The sequence below is a fragment of the Polyodon spathula genome, chromosome 24, assembly GCF_017654505.1.
Source record: "Polyodon spathula isolate WHYD16114869_AA chromosome 24, ASM1765450v1, whole genome shotgun sequence".
Classification (NCBI taxonomy): domain Eukaryota; kingdom Metazoa; phylum Chordata; class Actinopteri; order Acipenseriformes; family Polyodontidae; genus Polyodon; species Polyodon spathula.
The window spans coordinates 4,122,785-4,145,766 of NC_054557.1; the positions used below are offsets into that span (position 1 = coordinate 4,122,785).

Consider the following 22,982-nt stretch of genomic DNA (forward strand, 5'->3'; position numbering starts at 1 on the left):
AATATTAGCCCCCTTTTAGAATGTCCAATTAAGTTCCCCCATTGCAGAAAATCCCCACAACAGCTCAGGAGAGAAGGTCAGCTGGCCCTGACTATGACTTACTTTACTCACCACATGGCCATGCTTTTACCAGGAGAGCCAGGAAACATTTTCAAGCAATACCTGCTTTTTGTAAATGGTCTTTCTGCATACTTAAGAAAATTATGGAGTTTACCAGCTATCCATATCATGTACTTGCGTATTCATAGACCAATGAGTCACATTCTTAAATAATCTCTGAATAAGTACTTACCAATTCCTATAAGAACTCAATTTACTTTGTCCTAGGTGTAAAGAGATATTACAGGAAGTCCTGCCTTTAATGTACAGGTAGACTTTGTAATAGTTTAAAAGCTGTGTCAGGCAACTACTGCGAGGTGCAAAAGCAGAAAAACAGCAAGTTTACATACCAAATACATTTAAAACAAACCTTTAATGAAAAAAAAAGGTTTACAGAAGCAGACACAGCAGTGTTGAAGTCATCAAACAAACATAAGTGTTTTAAGAAGCATTTCCCTCTAGGAGGCAAAAAGTTAAAACCCTATGGGAATATGTTCCTGTACTAAACTAGATGTATATAGGAAGAGCAATTAAAACTCAATTTCTCAAGGAAATCTTCCTGCAAATGAACAATAACATACCCTTTTCTCAGCTCTCCAGCACGGTGACTTTGCACGTTAATAATAATGACTAAAACCACCTATTCTCAGCTTTCCAGTTCAGCTACCCTGCATCGTTATAAGAAGCTTTAATACAATCAACTTCTACTCGCCTGTGCGGTCACCTAGACTTCAGCACAGCCTGAATTCCTAAGAATGGACAGAAGATATATATGATATACTTCTGTGCAAATCAGTATTTACAGAGAAAAACAAGCAAAAAAGAAGCCTCGCTGTCAGCCTAAATGTCGTCTCCCAGCAGTAAGGGTTGAAGGAAGAGGCCTGCTGTCCCCAGGATACAAACCAGGATGAAAACCCACAAGAAGATGCGGTCAATCACCATGGCAACATACTTCCAGTCATCCTGGATCTACAATGCACAAGACACAGGCAAATATGTTAGACATTGTTGCAAGTTTTTCAAATACATTTTCCACCTCTCAATAACTTGAGGACCACCATCAATGATAAACAATATCCTTCCTGATTTTCACAGACATAGTGCTCTCTATCTACCTGAATTGTAAGTTCTGTTGTGAGGTTTATCGTGTCTGTTCCTTGCAAAGAGCAACCAGACTATCCCAGGGCTTAAAACAATGAGCTATAAAGACAGGTTGAACGAACTAAATCTATTTAGCCTGGAAGAAAAAAAAAATTAGGGGGGACTTGATAGAAGTCTTTAAAATCAAGATGACATAGAGTGGTGAGGGTATGTAATGGGTGTTGATGCTGAATCACAGGGATGCTTTAAGACCCAACTTGACAAGGAGTTCAGTCAGCTACTAGGAAACAGATGAGCATAGATGGGTCTGGCCTTCTCTCATTAGAACATGTTCTTACTGTACATTAATATGTTTTTAAAACTCATGCAAAATATTGTGTACTGGATTAATGTTTATCTCACTAGTATGAACCTAACTGAAATCAATAAGAAAAAAAGTAAGACTACATCTTTTTTCTGCATGTTACTAACACCTTTTATAGAAGGTAAATCAACTCACGCCCCCCCAATCTGCTCACCTCCTTGGCCTCGTTCTGTAACCTCATGTTCTCAGCGATATACTTGACACTCTCTAAGGCCTCATGCACCTCAGGCGATAGAGCAGAGAAGGATAACAGGGCATCCAGAGACTCTGAGCTGGAGCTTGGGCTGTCTGTGCACCGGCTACTAGCCCCCACTCCATTGTCTGCAGGCAGCTTGGTGCTGCGTTGCCTCCCACAGCAGTTACAGCACCCATCTTGGCAGGGGAAGCCTTCCTTGGAGCAGCACTTGCTGTCACCCCCGCTGTTAGTGGACAAGCTGTTGAAGTTGGGTAGCTCAGAGTGAACAACGAGTCTCTTCCTCTGGAGTGTGGCTGTGTTCTGCTGTTGCTGGTTTTGGTGGTGGTGAGTCGTGGGCTGGTAGTAATGGTGGTGAAGATGTTGGCCGGTGTTTCCTGCTTCTCGCTTTGGCCTGGTCATGAACATCACCCTGGGGAGCAAGCTGAGGAAAACAGATCTCACCCAGCGTGGCATGGTGTGAGTCTTAGGAGTACGGTAGTGAACATTGAGCACAAACACAGTGATGACAATGGAGAGGGTAACAAAGATCATGGTAAAGAGAAGGTACTCTCCAATCAGAGGGATAACCAGAGAGGTGGAAGGGATGGTCTCAGTAATAACCAGGAGGAAGACAGTGAGGGAAAGGAGCACAGAAATGCACAGAGTAATCTTCTCCCCGCAGTCTGAGGGCAGGTAGAACACCAGGACAGTCAGGAAAGAGATGAGAAGGCAGGGGATGATCATGTTGATGGTATAGAAGAGAGGGAGCCGTCGGATGTAGAGGGAATAGGTAATATCTGGGTAGATCTCCTCACAACAGTTATACTTAATGTCATGCTTGTATCCCGGGGCATCAATGATCACCCATTCCCCGCTCTCCCAGAAGTCTTTGAGATTGATGGTGGACCCAATGAGGACTAGGTCAATCTTGGCCTTATCGTAAGTCCAAGAACCAAACTTCATGGTGCAGTTCTGATAGTCAAAAGGGAAGTAGGTGACATCGATCTTACAAGAGCTCTTGAAGATAGCTGGTGGGATCCAGGTGACATCCCCATTGTAGTGCAGCAAGGCTTTGGTCTTGTCATCTACTTGGAAGTCTCCTACAGCGCTGGGAGGTTAAAACCAAAAATGGTGACAGTAAGTACAGAAAAACTACAGAACTCAAATGGTATTTTAATGCCCCCTGGGACATAGTATAAGGGCAACAGCATCTCTGATGGAATAGTTTGTAAACATGAATGTGTTCATTCAAAGAGTTTACTTTTCTTTTGTTTACCTGTGTTTTTCTTATTCTGTGATGAATTGATTTAGTTTTGCAGTGTAGTAAAACTTGTGACATAATTTTCTAGTGTACCAAGAAAGTGCACTCTCTAGAAACAGTGAATGTGGTGCTACCCAGATGACAGCACATTCTGCTCAGACTAGGCAGACTTGCCCAGCTCTTGCAACTGCACTACAAACCGACTCTGCTGAACGATTCCACTTGGATAAAAAATGCAAGCACTGATTTGGTTTACGTCACTTTTGTGGAATAATTTGTTTTAAGATTTTTATTTTAAACAGGATTTTCATATAATGACCTCCCCTCACCAGTCTGATGTTAGCATCACCATTTGACAACATACAATATTTGTAAATTACAGTACTTTCATATAGAAGCAATTATATAGATTTTATCTTAAACACTGTTTGATTATTTATTTAATATACACAAACTAAATATTGATACATGTTTAAGAATGTAGGTAACCTACTAACACTTCAAATAATAAACAAGGTAGGGTATCATGAATATAACAACAGCAAACAATTAAACTATAAATGAGATTAACAAAATTGTGCTTTTAGTTAGATGTCCCTGCTTCTAATATGTATTGCATACTGTAGTTATTAGAAACAGACTATGCTTTACCACACCTTGCTGGACTTTACAATGCTCACCTATGCTATACCATGCTTTCATTGTATTTTATTACACTTATCTATGCGTATACTATGGCAGTAATGATAATGATAAGTAAGGGGCAGATGGGCATATTCAAAAACGTCAGCCAAATACAGTATGGAGCCAAACGGCTCAAACAGCTGTAAGTCAACTACCTGTATGCATAGAAGATATTTACTATTACTCACAAAATACTCAAATATGTAAACACAAGGTGGTTGTATTAGGAACTGGCTTGCAACCCAGTTTGAATAGTGGCAACCTCAGGAATATTTCAAGCAAGAAGTCAGAAAAATTAATGTATGCCAGGAAAAAAAAAAGCCCCAAACCCACCTGCACCCAAAGCAAGGGTCAAGAAAGAAAAAAACAAACTGAAATGATGAGCAAAAAATTACAATCCGTCAGCAGACAGTTCCGTAAGGAGGCCTAATCAATACAAAAACCTAACCTGACACAAAGTGAAGGTTTACTTCTTATCGTACTGTCCTCCAGAGAGAGTGTGAGTGTAAGTGCAGAAGCTAATGTGGCTTGCAATTCCTGAATGAAATGTGCAGTACATCTTTAGGCCTGCTGACCCCCACCCCCTCCCCATTGACCACCAATTCATGGAGATGTACATTGTAGAGCCTCTGTCAGGCAGGCAATGTTTGAGATGAATCAATGTGGGGTTGCCTTTACAGCAGTGCCAACTGTCCCTCTTTAGGAGCAACTGTCCTTCCTCGGGAATAATAATTCAAGGATTCAGTTGAGACAAGACCTGCAACAGTACTTGTATTTTTGAGGTTTCAAAGCACAATTTCAACTGTCAAGATACCTGTTGGTATGTCATGTCAGAAGTGCAATGGACTCACATGGCTGTAGCTTTGTAACGACTGAACCGGAATGCTCTAAAGAATACAATGGAAAATGGGAAGATTCATATTATTTGGACCCCACTGATCACGGATTGCAATAATAAAACATTGTAACTGTCTACATTGCTTTCCATTCTGGTCTGTTTGATTTTTTCTCCTGTCCATCTTTATTTGCCAATGTTTGGCTCCCCAGTGAAAAAATGAATTGAATCAGCCCTTAGATATTATAAATGGCCTTCAATATGTTTTGCTTGTTTTGCTAATACAAGTCATTTTTATTACATATTGTTTTTGCCGTAACACTAACATTTTTTCTTAATCATAAGCAAATGTCAGAAAGAAGCTTCAGATAACACACATTACACTGTAGGCTTTTAAAAAATCATTCAATAACAAATTATGACAAATCCTTTAATACGTACATTTAGACAACACTAGTTACTCCTGAACAGTTAGAAAAATGGCCACAATTGTTTGCCCCTCCCCCCTCTTTACTCGTATTTATAGTAGTTCTTGTTGTAAAACAATCAGGGAGAATGTGTGGTAATAATTGTCTTACCGCATGGCTATGAGACCAACTTACTTACCTGATCTATTAATATTACTATGCCATAATAGTAACAATTATCTAAACAGTGTTTCTGTAGGTAAAAATATCAACATACCACTGAAACAACATTTAAATCACTCAATAATCTGTTTGGTTTTTTTCATCTCTGTTACTAAGAATTACAGATTGGCATATATACTGTGGTATTTATTTAGTCAGAGAACAGTACAAAGAAAACTCCGAGGCAAGCAGTAGCAGTAACCCTATTCAAAAGCAATCTGAGAAATCACCACGCAAGTCTCACTCAGCATGTGTAATTATTTTCAATTTTTTTTTTTTGCCATTTTACAAGCGAAATAGCCCTCTCCAGGGTGTGCGGTAAGACAGTTCTTACCACACTTCCGGGGTGGTTGAAGGCACTTGTGCCTCACAACGCACCCAGGGCATGTCGTAAGAATTGTCTTAATGCACACCCTGTCATGGGTTATTTCTTACTAATCTAATACACCTACATCAGCATCTGTGCAAAATGCAATTTCTGTTTTCTGTCTTACTTACATTTACAGGGCACATAAATTATTGAGGTGTGCAGACTGAAATATCACATGGGAGGGCAGGGCAGAAACCGTGTAGCTGCTTCTTTTTTTTTTTTTTTTAAAGCACATACAGTTTTCCTTCCTAGTCTTTCTAAAAACTACAAACAGTCTGTCTTTTTGAAAATGTCCATAGAAAGCAAAATAAACATTGGCATATTACAGCATTATTGTTTTGTATCGTATTTCTCACCATGGAAAACTCCAGAACTTCATGTAAAGCAATTACACGGTAGTTATCATTTGGCACACACAAATGAACACTCATTCAGGGGTGTTTTTTTTTTTTTTTTCAAGATAGTATAACATTGGAAACACTTACTTGAAAGTAAATCAAATCATGATTCACATTTTCAAATCAATGTGTAAAATAAACACATCCACTCATGTAACTTAGTGTCACTTACACCCAACTGTTGGATTCTGCAGCCTCATGGACGTAGAATCATTTCAGGTACCAGATTAGCATGTGAATGTTTATACAGACCGCTGATCACACTCTGACAGGCTTCTCTTACTTGTTGTACAGGACAATGTCTGGCTTCCAAATCCTGTTTGACGGCACTCTGATAAATTCAACCCCTCCAAACTCATGGGGGTCCCATTTCAGTTTGTAGTCATTCCAGGTCTATGGAGAGAAGGCACAAAGTAAGGAGGATTTAGGGCACAACATGTTTTAATTGTAGACACGAAAAACAAATAAGCATTTTGAAAAATTATGCGCACACACTTGATTACACATCATTTTTAAAAAAAAAATCCAGGATGCATCTTATTCATTTTTTTGTTTGAGATTTGAGGATTAGAGAGATAAATGTTATAATTTGTTGTGTACAGAGACTAAACCACAGCCATGTATCCACCCTAGGACACATAGCTCAGACGTGAAAGGGATATTCTATTCAAGGACATCACTTAAAATGGGGTATTTTCTCCAAAAACTCAAAAAAAAAAATTCATAGGGCCTTTTATATAATGAATGGATGTCCAAAAGCAATAACGGATGAAGAGAATTTATGGAACAACTTTATTATCTATTACATTAAAGTAGTTGTATTGCTCTTAAAAATGTACTTTAGTCTTTGCATTTGTTAATGATAGGATTACTGTTGTTCACAACACAATTGATGGCTGTTATCTAAACACCTATACAATACAGTACAGTTCAACACTTGAAAGAAACCATCTCAAACTGCAAATAACAGCAACCAGCATTTTCATTTAGAAAGTAGCACTGGGGATAGAGAAGGATAGATTGTTTCACGATCTAGGACCAACGGAAGAACTACTACTGTTGATTTGCACTCCATTGTACCCGCAGTGTGTGGAAAATGCTTTGATCCTGTGCAAAGGAAAGGCATACTGTATACTATAATATATATATATATATATATATATATATATATATATATATATATATATATATATAATTAATTTCCATTTCATATAACATTTCCTTATTTAATAATCCTGGCTACCCCATTACTCTACAGTTGCAATAGAATGGTTTTCATGGGCAGACCAGGGGATAAGTCACTGTTGTCAGGAGTGGAATTGAAAAGGAGCTCAATCTCTCTGGGATTCCCCTGAGAGGCTCCATCAACGCAACAGGACAAGGAGCCAGAAACAATCAGCTTGTGTGTAAATGAAATGACCAGCCATAAATCATTAGCCCCAGTCGGACAGATTGGAAAGAGTTGACATTTTTATTCAGTGCTGACATTCCCCTCAACTGAGCTGTTTATTACTTTGACCTTATGTCATCTCCACACAGAAGCAAGGAGCTATTCTATTAAATGTGAAGGAGTGAATGGAGGGATCAGAGGGCATAAGGGCATACTGGAGGCTTATGAACATAAACCGTCAGATCACCGTGTGGCTCTCCATTACATTGGTTGCAACTGATAGTGAATTGGCAATCTGTATTCATTCTGCTGAGGATCTCTTGTGTCTGTCTGTCTATCTCACTGTGAACAAAAACTGAACTTTCTTCTTTTCCAAGTCTTTTTTTAGCTGGTTTGGTCAGCCACCACACATTATCTATTGCTTAAAAGCAGTAAGGTTTACAATGTCTAGATCTTGAAGCACAAACTGGATTAAGAGTACAGGTATAGAACCTTTTTTTTACAACAACTCCAACCCACACAGAGAGCACTGATTTAAGTAGACACCTACTTATATTCAGTCAGTTGGATTACTGCATTGATTCTGCACTTGGTTTAAATCACACCATGTTTTCTTATTAAAATATATATTTTTTTCATTCTGATTATGCGGCTCTGGAAAACAAACACCTTATCATTAGATGAATTGGCCAGTGGGTGTGTCCTGCTCATTGGTAGTAGAGAGACAGCCCTGTGGCCTCCAGCATTGCTTGGCTGTCACCCAATGGGACATTGCCAGTCATAATGTCAGTCAATGATAGTAATTTGCAAACTGTGAAGTATGCATTACGAAAATAAATATTTATACCTGTTAACACTAGCAAATTGCTGTTTCCCGCATTCTAAATACCGCCATGTTCTTGAGAGAATAATGTGATTGTGGGTGGGGGTAAGCTCTGACCGTCATCTCGTTACACACTATAACATTACATCAAAACAGTCAATAATATATGTTTTGTTTTGTTTTTTTTAATATAGAACATTGCTACTGTGCTGCATTGAAATATATATATATATATATATATATATATATATATATATATATATATATATATATATAAAAATACAAAACATCTCCTACAAATCAGGAATTACTGTATATCCTTGTAGCTCTTCTATTCTGACTACAGGCTATCGTTCCATAAAAAAAGGCAATATGCCACATTTTAGGCCTGCTTTTCAATCACATATGTGAACGTGCAAAGGCACTTGTGGCAGGCTGGCGAGTGGATAGAGGCCCAGAGACAGACTGCAGTTCAAAAAAATAACTATTTTATTATAAATAAACAAAAATAAAGTGCACAAGGGCAAAATAACAGATACTCAAACACAAATAAAGCAAAAACAAAAACTCACAAAAATAAAGTTTCCAGGCTGGGCAATGCCTTCACTGGATTTAGAAAATTCAAAAAACCCACAAAACAAACACCAACCTGCTTCCTCAGCTCCCTTCTCCCCAAATGAGAAGCAGAGGCCTCCTTTTATATCAGGTGGCTGGGCGCTGATTGATCGTTAATCAACCTAATCAACTAATCAACCCCAGCCACCTGAACATAATAAACCCAGGCAGGTAGGGGAAGTTAACCCCATCCCTGCCAATTTAAAAAGGGCAGAGCTTTGCTCTGCCACACACCTCCCCCCATGTACAACGTACACCGGCCGCAATCGGCCAACTCCCCCCTTCCCCCCACCCTCCCCACCCCCCTCCCCCCAAGAGTCCAATTATGTCCCTTGGGTGGGCTGTTATGGTGGGTGGTGGTGGGCGGGGTTGATGTCGGAGCCCCCAAGCCTTCTTTGGTTGAGGGGGCCCCGAATCTCCAAGGTAGCACGGCGACGGCGGCCCGGCTCCCTCTGGTGGCGGAGGCGGCGACGGCGGCCCGGCTCCCTCTGGTGGCGGAGGCGGCGACGGCGGCCCGGCTCCCTCTGGTGGCGGAGGCGGCGACGGCGGCCCGGCTCCCTCTGGTGGCGGAGGCGGCGACGGCGGCCCGGCTCCCTCTGGTGGCGGAGGCGGCGACGGCGGCCCGGCTCCCTCTGGTGGCGGAGGCGGCGGCCCGGCTCCCTCTGGTGGCGGAGGCGCGGCGGCCCGGCTCCCTCTGGTGGCGGAGGCGGCGGCCCGGCTCCCTCTGGTGGCGGAGGCGGCGGCCCGGCTCCCTCTGGTGGCGGAGGCGGCGGCCCGGCTCCCTCTGGTGGCGGAGGCGGCGGCCCGGCTCCCTCTGGTGGCGGAGGCGGCGACTGCGGCCCGGCTCCCTCTGGTGGCGGAGGCGGCCCCTCCCTCTCGGGCTCTGAGAGCGGCGGCGGCGGCTCCTCCTCCCTCTCTGGCTCTGAGAGCGGCGGCTCCTCCCTCTCGGGCTCTGAGAGCGGCGGCGGCTCCTCCCTCTCGGGCTCTGAGAGCGGCGGCGGCTCCTCCCTCTCGGGCTCTGAGAGCGGCGGCGGCTCCTCCCTCTCGGGCTCTGAGAGCGGCGGCGGCTCCTCCTCCCTCTCGGGCTCTGAGAGCGGCGGCGGCTCCTCCCCCTCTCTGGCTCTGGGAGCGGCGGCGGCTCCTCACCCCTCTCTGGCTCTGGGAGCGACGGCAGAGCCTCCTCCCTCTCTGGCTCTGGGAGTGACGGCAGCTCCTCACTCCTCTCTGGCTCTGGGAGTGACGGAGGCTCCTCCTCCCTCTCTGGCTCTGGGAGCGACAGCAGATCCTCCTCCCTCTCTGGCTCTGGGAGCGACAGCAGATCCTCCTCCCTCTCTCTCTCTGGGAGCGACAGCAGATCCTCCTCCCTCTCTGGCTCTGGGAGCGACGGCTGCTCCTCACCCCTCTCTGGCTCTGGGAGCGACGGCAGCTCCTCACCCCTCTCTGGCTCTGGGAGCGACGGCAGCTCCTCACCCCTCTCTGGCTCTGGGAGCGACGGCAGCTCCTCACCCCTCTCTGGCTCTGGGAGCGACGGCAGCTCCTCACCCCTCTCTGGCTCTGGGAGCGACGGCAGCTCCTCACCCCTCTCTGGCTCTGGGAGCGACGGCAGCTCCTCACCCCTCTCTGGCTCTGGGAGCGACGGCAGCTCCTCACCCCTCTCTGGCTCTGGGAGCGACGGCAGCTCCTCACCCCTCTCTGGCTCTGGGAGCGACGGCAGCTCCTCACCCCTCTCTGGCTCTGGGGACGACGGCAGCTCCTCACCCCTCTCTGGCTCTGGGGACGACGGCAGCTCCTCACCCCTCTCTGGCTCTGGGGACGACGGCAGCTCCTCACCCCTCTCTGGCTCTGGGGACGACGGCAGCTCCTCACCCCTCTCTGGCTCTGGGAGCGACGGCAGCTCCTCACCCCTCTCTGGCTCTGGGAGCGACGGCAGCTCCTCACCCCTCTCTGGCTCTGGGAGCGACGGCAGCTCCTCACCCCTCTCTGGCTCTGGGAGCGACGGCAGCTCCTCGCCCCTCTCTGGCTCTGGGAGCGACGGCAGCTCCTCGCCCCTCTCTGGCTCTGGGAGCGACGGCAGCTCCTCGCCCCTCTCTGGCTCTGGGAGCGACGGCAGCTCCTCGCCCCTCTCTGGCTCTGGGAGCGACGGCAGCTCCTCGCCCCTCTCTGGCTCCCGGGAAGGCGGCTCACCCCCCCTCTCTGGCTCTCGGGAAGGCGGCTCACCTCTCTTTATTGGAGTGACCGGTGGATCTCCCATGTCTACCGCCAGGTAATTAACCACCATGAGGGCAACCTCTGGGAAGGAGGCCGGGTGGTGTTGTTCCTCCCACTGTTCCCACCTCTCCCCATCTCGACGCCACAGCGTGTTGATAACTATGGGGAGATCGTGGACGAGGTCTGCCTCAGGGTGCATCAACCAGTCCCAGATCTCCTGGGACGGTGGTGAAGGTGGTGGTGCTGGAGGTAGTGGGGTGGCCCCTGATGCCCGGGGTGAACACTGCACCTCTTCCTGGGCCTGGTTGTAGGGGCATCCTGCCCAGTTGTGGCCGTCCTCCTCACACCGGCCACACCAGTTTGCCGGTGGCACGTCTGGGCAGGACCGCCAACGATGGTCCTCCTTCCCACACCAGGAACACCAGGGGAAGAGGCTGGCCGGGTCCTCCAGCGGTGGCTGCAGCAGCTTACATTTCTTCAGCTGCTGCTTGTCCTGCCTTTTCCACTGTCTGCTCTTCTTTCCCATTTTTTTTTTTCTCAAAAAAAAAAAATAAATACTGCTCTGAGCCTCTAGGTGGCGCTATCCCACTTCTGACACCAAATGTGGCAGGCTGGCGAGTGGATAGAGGCCCAGAGACAGACTGCAGTTCAAAAAAAATAACTATTTTATTATAAATAAACAAAAATAAAGTGCACAAGGGCAAAATAACAGATACTCAAACACAAATAAAGCAAAAACAAAACTCACAAAAATAAAGTTTCCAGGCTGGGCAATGCCTTCACTGGATTTAGAAAATTCAAAAACCCACAAAACAAACACCAACCTGCTTCCTCAGCTCCCTCCTCCCCAAATGAGAAGCAGAGGCCTCCTTTTATATCAGGTGGCTGGGCGCTGATTGATCGTTAATCAACCTAATCAACTAATCAACCCCAGCCACCTGAACATAATAAACCCAGGCAGGTAGGGGAAGTTAACCCCATCCCTGCCAATTTAAAGGGCAGAGCTTTGCTCTGCCACAGCGCCATAAACCGCAAATCTGAACTGACGTGGCCCTGGGCCAGGACAGTAGTATGAACGGGGTCAAAGAGATCTGAGGTTGATTTTGAAATTTGTGTGTAAAAGAGTACTGTCCCTATCGGAAGCTTGGGGAAATTCAATGTAACTCAAGCAGAAAAGCAGATTAAATTATGTTCATGACTGAGAAGACATGATTTGTGAGGTCCCATGTGTTCAAGGACTCTTAAAAACAAAAAAAAGACTAGAATAACACAATTTACTTACATGTCTCAGCCACAAGTTTGTTTCCATGATCTGGTTTACTTCATCCTGGAAAAAAAAACAAAACAATAAACACTTAAGAATTCACCTGATTTATCAAGTTGTATTGCATTGTTGGGGTTTTTATCTGAACAGCAGCAGATCAATTGAACACCGCACTGTAAGTTTCCCCTGTATTATGTGTTATCACCACAGGCAACATGAATTTCCTGAAATCCAGTCTTGTCATGTAAGACAGGTTGAAAAGATCACATATATAGCTTAAAATAGCAGGTAAAACCAAAAATTTTAACAGGATGGAATTAAAATATTAAATTTGAGAGAAAACAGAAGAATGTTAGAAAATATGAAGTCCATATTTCAGGATCACTACATGGAGAACAATGATCCAAGCACCCCACCACAAGGGTGGGCATTACATTCTCATTTATCACGCACTACCCCACTGTTGTGAGGAAAATCTGAATTTAAACTGTTAATGACCCAACTTCGATATGGCAGTGGAACAGTAAGTTTTTCTTTCCAGTTGTAGATTTTTGCTTGCCATTGTAACTGTGTCTGTTTGGGTGTTTTTATTATCAGACAAACTGACACCTTGGGGTATACAGAAATAACAGAAACCCAAACAGACAGAGTTACAATGGCAAGCAAAAATCTACACGTTCCACTGCCACAAGCTGCTGGGATTTACAGGGTGAATTGGAACCAAAAACGTTATTATAATGGAACCTTACGCCATATAGTAAATTATGCATCTCTGCACTTTCATTGTTAAATATCGAAGTTGTGTTATTAACAGTTTAAATTCAAATTTTCCTCAGCAACACAGTGTGACTGTACACAGGGAACGTCCGAAATAATACCAGAAAATATTTCAACAGATTGTTCAGAAACTGATAGGGAGATGGAATTTGTGGCCGAATCTGACCTTACCACTCAGCTGTGTGTAGATGATTGTGCATGTGCTGTGTCAGGAAATGCAAATGAATATCAAATACGAAGGATGAAAAAATGCAATATATATATATATTTTTTTTTAGGTCGGATCATCCTCAAACACCTCATTCCAAAAGGGAATATATTGTTTCCAAATCTCATTTGCTAATTTATTTGATAAGTGTCCATTCTGCAAACATTCCGAACCAGCTGGAGCTATATCTAAGACTTTGGGGACGTATATTGAAATAACACAGTGCTGCTATAATTATGGGTAGGTCCCTTCATTAGTTGGAAATGATAACAACTCCATCTTGGTTTTCTTTTCCCCACATCCACTTACACAGCACAGACATTTTTTCTTTTCTTTTTACTGAATGCAACATTAATCATAATAATATATCAAAATACAACATTCAAAGGAAACATGTACAATATGAAAGATGTCTACTACACAAAAAGAAAGCAGGTACAAATTCCTTCCATATGGAAAATTAGATGGACGATATCTGTCACACAGACTAGTGTGTTTCCACACTGAAGTAATATAACTAATACAATGCTTCATTGGGCATGCACGTTTCAGAGCACATGTAAGGGTGCATGCAGAAATCATGTCTTTTGGCTCAGAAGAGATGCTCAAGAACAGTGAATTTGGACATCAGCAGTGTGGCATTACGCAGATATTTGGGCACACACAGATTGTTATACAAGACCAAATACAAAGGAACAGCAAGATGGGATAGTTTATGTTTGATTTTTCAAGCAGTGCTGATGTACCCTTTAATGCTCTTAAATTGAGTCCTTGGGGTATGAAACAGAGACATTACAAAAATGTCAATTTAAAAGCATTATAATTATGGAAACAAAGCTTGAAGATGCCTATTTGGATCACTGAGTGATGCTGTGGGAGAGAAACCATCTGTTTTTAAAACCTTAAAACATCTTTTGGAGACTATCCAAGCTTCTAATAAACAATATACTTTTTAAATTGCAAATTAATATTTAAGCATTACATAGATAAGAACAAATGTATTCAGTAGCATATTACTGATAAACTAAAACCAAAAAAACAAGATTCTGAACTTATAATATAGGCTAGTTCATGTAAAAATGCAACATACAATGATGCTGTATTCAACAAATATATTGTGTCATTAAGAAAATGTATGCACTGCAAAAAACACCCAGTGCTACCTACACAGTATTATCTTTATGAAAAGGAAAAGCTGGGTTAGTCATATAATCAGGAGCACCCTGGTTGGAATCCTGGTTATTCTACGTTGCCTAGGGTCCCGCAGGGATCGCTGCCTGCCACTGCGCTACCATGGGTTGGGGAGGAAAGCTTGATTGTGCAGAGTTCACCTCATTGCCCTTCAGCAACTCCTACTGGTCAGGAGCCCATGAGTCCAGGTAGAGACTTCACAGGCTGGGCCCTCACCTCCTTGGTTCAGTAGCTTGGTAACAGGCATTGCTTTGGTGATTGTCTTGACAATGATCGTCACTCCAACTGATTGACAAGTGGGTTGTGTTGGAAAAATTATACATAAGATATATAAGAACATAATACAAATTACAAACAAGAGGAGGCTATTCAGCCAATCTTTTCTTGTCAGGTACCTAGTAGCTGATTGACGTCAGAATCTAAAAGTCAACGATCCCAATTATTCAGCACCAACAACATGGCTAGGTAACCCATTTCATACCCTCACAAATTTGTGTGAAGAAGTATCTCCTTCTTTCTGTCTTATATTAGCATACATGTTCTTGTTACTTGTAGAGTTTATATATTTTACACATACAGACAGAAAGAAAGCCATGTTTACATTTTGGTTTGAATAGGCACCATAACTAAGTTTTTGCTGATGTGATTAAACAGAATAGAAAACCCCTGATTAAGCAGGAAAGCAGGAATTATCAGAGTATATGTCAAAAAGCTTTGCAGACATATCAGAGCTTTTAATCTGAGACTTAAGTGGTGCTACTTCAATTCCAGTAACTAGCAAAATACAGTAGATTTACTGTTATGTAGCTTAATTGACCGGAACAATCAAATCCTCTTTCAATGCAGGTATCAATACAAAGAAAGCATGAAACTGGATGCTGCCATATCACTCTGATGTGATGTCCCACTTCAGAAGCTAAGAGAGTTTAAACTGTACATGAAGCCCCAGTGAATATCAGGTGCTGCAGTGTGTGGAGTGACGTTGGTATGATGCAGTGTTAGTTGGCACTGTGCTGAATTTTTACCCCAATGTGGCCATTAAAAACACGCGATTTGTAAAACTACGGCCTAGTTATTTTACCGGCCAGTAACAGTTTCAGATGTGATTTACCGTCACGGATTGTAACCGAGATTTTTTCTGATCAATTGTCAGAAGTATGCAAATGAGCTGTGCCCCCTACTTAAGATGCCAGTGGCGTACACCGTCTGCTTACTGCGTCATGTTATGGCTACTGAAAAGGTGCTGGAGGTGAGTGAGAGGTTAGGTCTGGGGCAGTATATGCTTTTTTGATAAAAAAAAGGAGCAATTTTTATATACCTTGAAATATTCACATGTTGTCTTGAAAAAGAGCTGTAACCACCAGAATTATTATTATTATTATTTTATTTTATTTTTTTGTTGTAGTTCATGATATTTTGCTTTTGGTTAAGAAAAAGGATCCTCTAATGTTAGCACACATTTCCCTTCCAGCGCACAAGAAAGTACTGAAGACACTGGAACGTCATTAAGCTCCAGTTCTTTTTCTTAGGTTTAAAACTGTTGTTTGAATGGCAAATTGCAATTAGACAGATAAAACACATCTTACTCTCCGCTGGGTCTGACATAAGTGGTAATTATGCAGTGGCATGCCATCAGGGCCTTCAAGGTATTCTCTGCTAACCAATCGGTAGTGAGCAAAGGTGTGACATAAATATGCTATCGTAAGCGGTGTCAGAATAGCTGAATTTCGCATGGTATTGCTTATTATAGAGGCCATTATTAAGAATTACATTAAGAACACCAAAGTAATATTTCAAATTGCTTTTTACACAATAAAAAAAAAAAATCATCAGACAACGGAGGCATCATAGTTGATTTAGTTTTGAATCAATTTTCTAGAACATTCTCAGAAAAATTGGAGATTGTAAAAAAAGGGAGGAATACACCACAAATATCCGAACTAACACAAGGGAAGGGATATACTCGCCACTTCCAACATTCAAATTATGGAAGGTATCCATGGCTTACCAGTAGCTGTCAATTAAAAAAGTTATACTGCTGGAACTGTCTTTTGTTCAGTACTGAAAAGGTGATATGGAACAGCACTGGCTACAGCAATCTAGGATGTCAAATAAAGTCAGCACAAAAACATGAGCGTTCCCAAAGTCAGCGTTCCCACTGTAACATTCAAAACTTTTGGACAGACCCAGATTGATGTTCAACTGGATGAGCAGAAGAGTAGGGATATAATACATCACAATGAGCAAGTAAAAAAAAAAATGGGAGGTTCTTAAATGCTTGATTGATTCTGTTGTTTAGCTTGGCAAGCAAGAACTGGCATTCAGAGGGCACAATGAAGGCACCAATCAAATAGAGGTAATTATGTGGAATTATTTTCTCTGATTTCTGACTACGACAGCATGTTAAGCAATAACTTGTCTCAGTCACAGTATTCTCAAGTACCTCTAACTAGGTTCAGAACTATTTAATCTCTTTGGTGCCTCAGGTTCTGCTAGATGCAATAAAAGCAGAAGTATAGGAAGCCAAGTATGATACAGCTCAACTGTCTTGTGTTTTCAGGTATTTGACTGACAGTGGTACCAAGGAAAAAACTCTGCTCCTCACCTTGTCTTTTCCCTTCCCATTTCTCCCACACTACTCTGCTGCTCGCCTTGTCTTTTCCCTTCCCATTTCTACCACGCTACTCTGCTGCTCGCCTTGTCTTTTCCCTTCCCATTTCTCCCACACTACTCTGCTGCTCGCCTTGTCTTTTCCCTTCCCATTTCTACCACGCTACTCTGCTGCTCGCCTTGTCTTTTCCCTTCCCATTTCTACCACGCTACTCTGCTGCTCGCCTTGTCTTTTCCCTTCCCATTTCTACCACGCTACTCTGCTGCTCGCCTTGTCTTTTCCCTTCCCATTTCTCCCACACTACTCTGCTGCTCGCCTTGTCTTTTCCCTTCCCATTTCTACCACGCTACTCTGCTGCTCGCCTTGTCTTTTCCCTTCCCATTTCTACCACGCTACTCTGCTGCTCGCCTTGTCTTTTCCCTTCCCATTTCTCCCACACTACTCTGCTGCTCGCCTTGTCTTTTCCCTTCCCATTTCTACCACGCTACTCTGCTGCTCTGCTCCTTCCACTGGCTCCCAGTTGCCGCTTGCATCTAATTAAAAACTTTTTTACTTGTCTATCGCTGTCTCGACCTTCTGCCCCATAACTCAAGATTATTATTTCTCCCTACACCCCCTCTCGTCCCCTCCACTCCTCTGCCACCGGCAGATTAGTCGTACCCCCCCCCTCCACTCCCCTGCCTCCAGAGCCTGCTCCTTCTCCACCCTTGCTTCTCAGTGGTGGAATGACCTACCCACAGATATCAGGACTGCTCAATCCCGACCCCCCTTTCGGCGCCTCCTCAAGGTACACCTTTTCAGACAGAATCTGTAAACCTCACAACTCTCGACTATACTGGATTATATGGCACCCAATTGTATCAGTACCACTACTCTCAATCATAATTATATTTTATGTATCTTGTACTTGGTTTTAGTCTTAAAGGTAACCGTATTCACGTTTTCTCTAACCCTTGCTCTTAATGGAACTTAACCAAATATTTTCAAGTATAACTGCTTAGTTGTAATCGCTCTCAAGCATAATTAATTACTGTATTTTTTATTTTCTCTCATTTGAATTTGCTCTTACTACTGATTTTAATGTATTTTATAACTGCTATTATCTGCAATGTGATATTTTGTATTGTGATATTTTGGAATGGATAAGGGTGTCTGCTAATAAATAAATAAATAAATAAACAAACAAACATTTAAAAATAAATGTGCATCTGACATATCAGATTTAGTGCGTCACTTTCTGAAGGAGTTTGACTGTTCCAACAAATTAGTTGCCCAGTGCTATGATGGGGCTTCATTTATGGCATCTGAGCTTAATGGCGTGCAGGCCTGTGTGAAACAGGCTATACCACAAGTACTTTTTGTTCATTGTTATGCCCATGCATTTCATTTGGTGGATCTTGCAGGACTGGCAGCATTTTTCCCAAGGGTCATAAAGCGCACACAATTATTGGATGAAATCTGCCAAAGGCGCCTTCCATGGGAAGCACCTACACACTGGAATGTCACATTTTGGAGAATCAAGAAAAGTTTGAATGTGATGCTGTACATTCTGCTAGTGCGGTTAATAAACAAACGTGTTATCATGTGTTCAATGACAGACTTCCAAGGAAAGCTTGCAGGTGACCTGCTCCAATTTCTCCACATCAATGGACAAAAAGACAGCATGCCAGAATTGCATGCCCTGACCTGCCTAATATTGGCCATTCCTGTTTCTGTGGCTTCGGTAAAAAGTACTTTTCTGCCCTCAAACAGATCAGGAGTTATCCAGTAATACCACTGAACAAGATTGGTTGTTATCCATGATGATTATTTCAATTGAACATGATCTTCTTCTGCGGCTGAAGTCGAAAGACAAATTTACAATGACATGATCGACCATTTTGTGAAGAAAGAATGCAGAATTGTTTTTGTGTACAAGTAGTCTGGTGAGTTACTTTTTAATTTACATTTGCTTATTCATAAAGCTCCAAATCCTTGCATTATACAAATAGCACAAATCAAAGAAAAAGCTACCCAATGCATTTATCTATTCAGCTTACTCACAAAGAAACCTAGCTCAGTTTATTTTTGTGTATTCAGAATGTTTATATGTTTGAATGTTTGTGGTCAGCTTTTTATATGAAAGCACTATACATAAATACAATGTTTCAAAACAAAACGAAAAGTAAATGAAACGTAGTAATTATATTACATTAAATAAACTTTAGCTATCCCTCCCAAATTCCAGTATAAACTGAAGCGCAATGATGGGTTACTGGGGGTGGAGGGGCCAGTGTTGACTCTGCTACCTCTGTTACCCCTGCTACCCCTAATGCTCGGTGCACACGGTATGCTCGGTGCTCTGTAGCTAGCATTGTATGGTACTCGGTACACGGTTCCATGGGTCAACCGGGAGCTTTGCTCAGACGAAGATGCTCTCTCCATTGCCGCGTCGTGGGGTGAGTCCGCTTTTCCAGCGGAGATGGAGGTCAAGGCGGAGCCTGAGTGCCCTACGGACGCGGTCCCTAGTTCTGAGGTTTTCTCGATTACTAGCACACTGCCGCTGTCAGGTCGGTGCCCATACTCATTGGGTGTGTGGCAGCGTACCTGCAGGTCCCCTGGACAGCAGAGGGACAGCCACGTCACGCCGTCTTTCGGTCCCGACCCCAACCCTTCCCCCGTTTATGAGCGCTCCATTTCACTCACATGCTTTGATTAAAACCTATGAATGTAATAAAAAGTATATGCAAAAAGTAAAGTGCAGAAATGTACAGTACAAGTAGGCTACATTACTGCAAATTGTTTCCAATGAAAAACTGTGATACTCATCTAGACAATCTTTTTTTGCAAGCATGGACGTCAAACTTTCAGCGTTTTCTAAAAAATCCCAATTCAGGCTCTCTATCCGGATGCTGCTCCATAGCACACCACAGTGTTACAAGCGCAGCACGCATGCTTACGTCACCATTGTCTGTTTCAGGCAGAGCGTCTTGGTCGCCAAGGTAACACAGCTGAGAATTTTTCCTCTGACATCCTCTCCGGTGTTGTCAGAGTTTCAGTTTCAGTTGTATTTTCAACTACAGAAACCCCAGCTTTTCTGAAGCGATGTTACATCCCCCCCCCAATTCCCCCCCCCCCCCCCCCCCCCCCCACTCAGCTCCTCCCCCCCCAACCACTAGAACACACTTAGCTCTTGAAACAAGGACACTGCTTCAAAGTTCCCCAACTCTAAACACTTGACCACACTGATTTCTAGTCTTCAAGTATAACTACTGGAACACAAATAGTGGTGTAATAAGTAGGTTGAAACTTACCACTTTGACAAGCTGTGACATAGACACTTCAAACTGCACAATGACGGGGTCTGACACATTCTCCACTGGCCGAATATACTGGTTATACTTGGTAAAGATAACAGAAAATAGCCTGTGTTCTGCTTCTGAGCATGTGCCACCTGCAAAAGAAACAGAGAATCCACTACAATTTGCTATCTGGTTGTTTTTCTACAGAAAGCACTGTGATCCCAAGCACACTCCACCAAACACCCCTGTAGCAGTTTGCTGATGTTTTTCAGCAACTTGCAATCTATCTCTTAGTCAGCAGTATCCTGTCCTTTTCCAAGTAACTTTCTAAATACAAGGGCATCTGCTCTTAACAGAGCCCTGTTATGTTTAAAACCCTTACAGATCAAATTAGAAGGAGGTTCTTGACACAACAGGGGTTCCAGCGAGATAATCTGTTTGTTTCACTTAACAAACATTTACACGACTAAACGTTTTGCTTCACTTAGATTTTTAAGATTGAGATATCTGTTTTTTTGTATATTTTATTTATTTAATTATTTTACATAATTTTATTTAACATCATGTAATAAAAAAAAAAAAAAAAACTACAAAAAGATATCTCAAAAGTGTACTGAAAGCCATAATAGTAGTACAGCATTTCATGTTTGATTTCCAAATGCACATTAAAATATCACATATTCAAATATTTTTGCATTAGTACATTTTAGAAAGCTGTGTTAGGCCCAGTAAATAAATCAGGTTGCTTTTATGCATAACAGACAAATACAGTATGCTTATACTTGTTCATTTGGCTCAGACAGGCTACTGAATATAGTTATAGTTTATTCAGTCCACTTAATGCTTATTATTTCAAAACTGTGGCATATACAGTCAAATACAAATAATAATAGAAAATATACGCTAAGGTCTAAAGGGAATTTTTTTTTTACAGTCAGGTCAGCATAATTAATTGGTTAGAATAAACTAACAATTAAAAAATAATAATGTTGGCCATATTTTAAACTCCAGTCTTAACTTTTTTAAAGGAGAAAATGCAACTTCAATGTTACAGAATTGAAAAACAAACAAATTGTTTAGCGATCTTGGATTATATTTTTAATTTTTTATGTTTATTTTCCCCTTTTATTTTTAATTTTGAGCGATAAGTAAGTACTGCTCTGGAGTTTTCATGTGTGGAGTAATATTGTAAACGGCTCCAATGAAATAACAGCACAGATGGGCAGTGCGCTGTACCTCAACGCTTACACTAAACTGCAACATAAGACTGGGGAAGTGAACACAAAATGAGAAGTCTTGTGTTGTTTTTAGGATAAACATGCGTTTAAATCTCAAAATCTAGAACTACTAATTATATTACTGATTTTGGTCTATATTATTTGTGTTTACCACATTTGAAAAAAAAAAAAAAAGTGAAGTTACGAGAGTTTCAACCACTTATAAAGACTACAAAGATTATTCAGAAAAATCCACTAAAATTCACAATGGACGCATGTTTTGCGTTGACATTTCACAACTGTAAAATTAAACCAATCTCATATTAAAGTATACATGACCCTAGTCTTTATCCAGCGTCTAAATGAAATGCAAAAGAAGTCAAGTATATTTGGAACAAAGATATTATTTGTTCTAAATCTATATTTTTTAAAGGGTGCAAGTATAAGCAAACTAAATCTAGTGATAAACGCAGTTTACTCTAAACTAGCTGATGTTCGCTGCTTTGAAAAAATGTACTTCGCTTTATGTATGGCACAAAAAAATATAAGCAAATATGTTGCTTTACTCACCAGAAAGAAGTGATATGAGAAAGGATATGGTTAGCAAACCCATAAAACACTGGGTTTGCATTGTAATTTCTGTAAAGGACCTCAAATCCAATCCTCAAACGCAGGAGAAAGTGAATGCTGGAGATTTACTCATCAGGTAAACTGAGAGCGAGCGAGAGAGAGAGACAGAGAGAGAGAGAGAGAGAGAGAGAGAGAGAGAGAGAGAGATATCTGGGTATTTAGTCAAACGAAAGAGAAAGGTAATCGATACTTGTCTTTAGATTAACATATGGGTATGCGTGGCTCACAGGGGTTTATTTAAAAGTCCCAGCAAATTCAAGAAATGTCATAAAGGGACATCTGGGGTAATTTCAAATGGGACCTAACTCATCCATGCCACAGACAATCTCTAGGCACACAGAGACAATTACACTTTAGAATATCAGTAATCAATAGACTCAATCAAATGATCACATATGGAAAAATAATTATATACCTGTATATACAAAAAAATAACCAGTAACCAAACAGGTACTTTAATGATAACATATGGTAGCTATATAAAGAATATAATCAATAATAATAATACTAATGCAGTAATACAAATCCCAATAAAAGCAATAACAACATGTATTATTATTATTATTTATTATTATTATTATTATTATTATTATTATTATTATTATTATTAATATGCAGATTGTTTAATGAGTGGTTAAAATCCAGGAAGCTTGAGTGTGCTTGTAATGTTAGAGACTTCCGGCCTTACAATCAGTGGGAGGCATTCTTTCTAGATAGGGGGGATAATCAGCACTTCTGTACAAACTGAAAACTACACAAAGTACCATGTTCATGGAGATGGGTTCATTTTGTCTTTATATTTGTGTTTATATATTTAGCTTATTAACACACTACCCTTTCCCCAATATTTT

The 22,982-nt window shown here is 41.9% G+C and overlaps 1 protein-coding gene across 1 annotated transcript; it reads right to left on the reverse strand.

The window, feature by feature from the left end:
• Window positions 1-687: 687 nt before the first annotated feature.
• LOC121298872 (neuronal acetylcholine receptor subunit alpha-3-like) lies at window positions 688-22,180 on the reverse strand. Its single transcript, XM_041226135.1, has 6 exons — window positions 22,072-22,180; window positions 20,297-20,436; window positions 12,235-12,279; window positions 6,200-6,309; window positions 1,719-2,847; window positions 688-1,068 (listed from the first exon to the last, which is right to left on the reverse strand). The coding sequence occupies exons 1-6, from the start codon at window positions 22,130-22,132 to the stop codon at window positions 940-942; spliced, it is 1,614 nt and encodes a 537-aa protein (XP_041082069.1). The 5' UTR covers window positions 22,133-22,180; the 3' UTR covers window positions 688-939.
• Window positions 22,181-22,982: the final 802 nt, after the last annotated feature.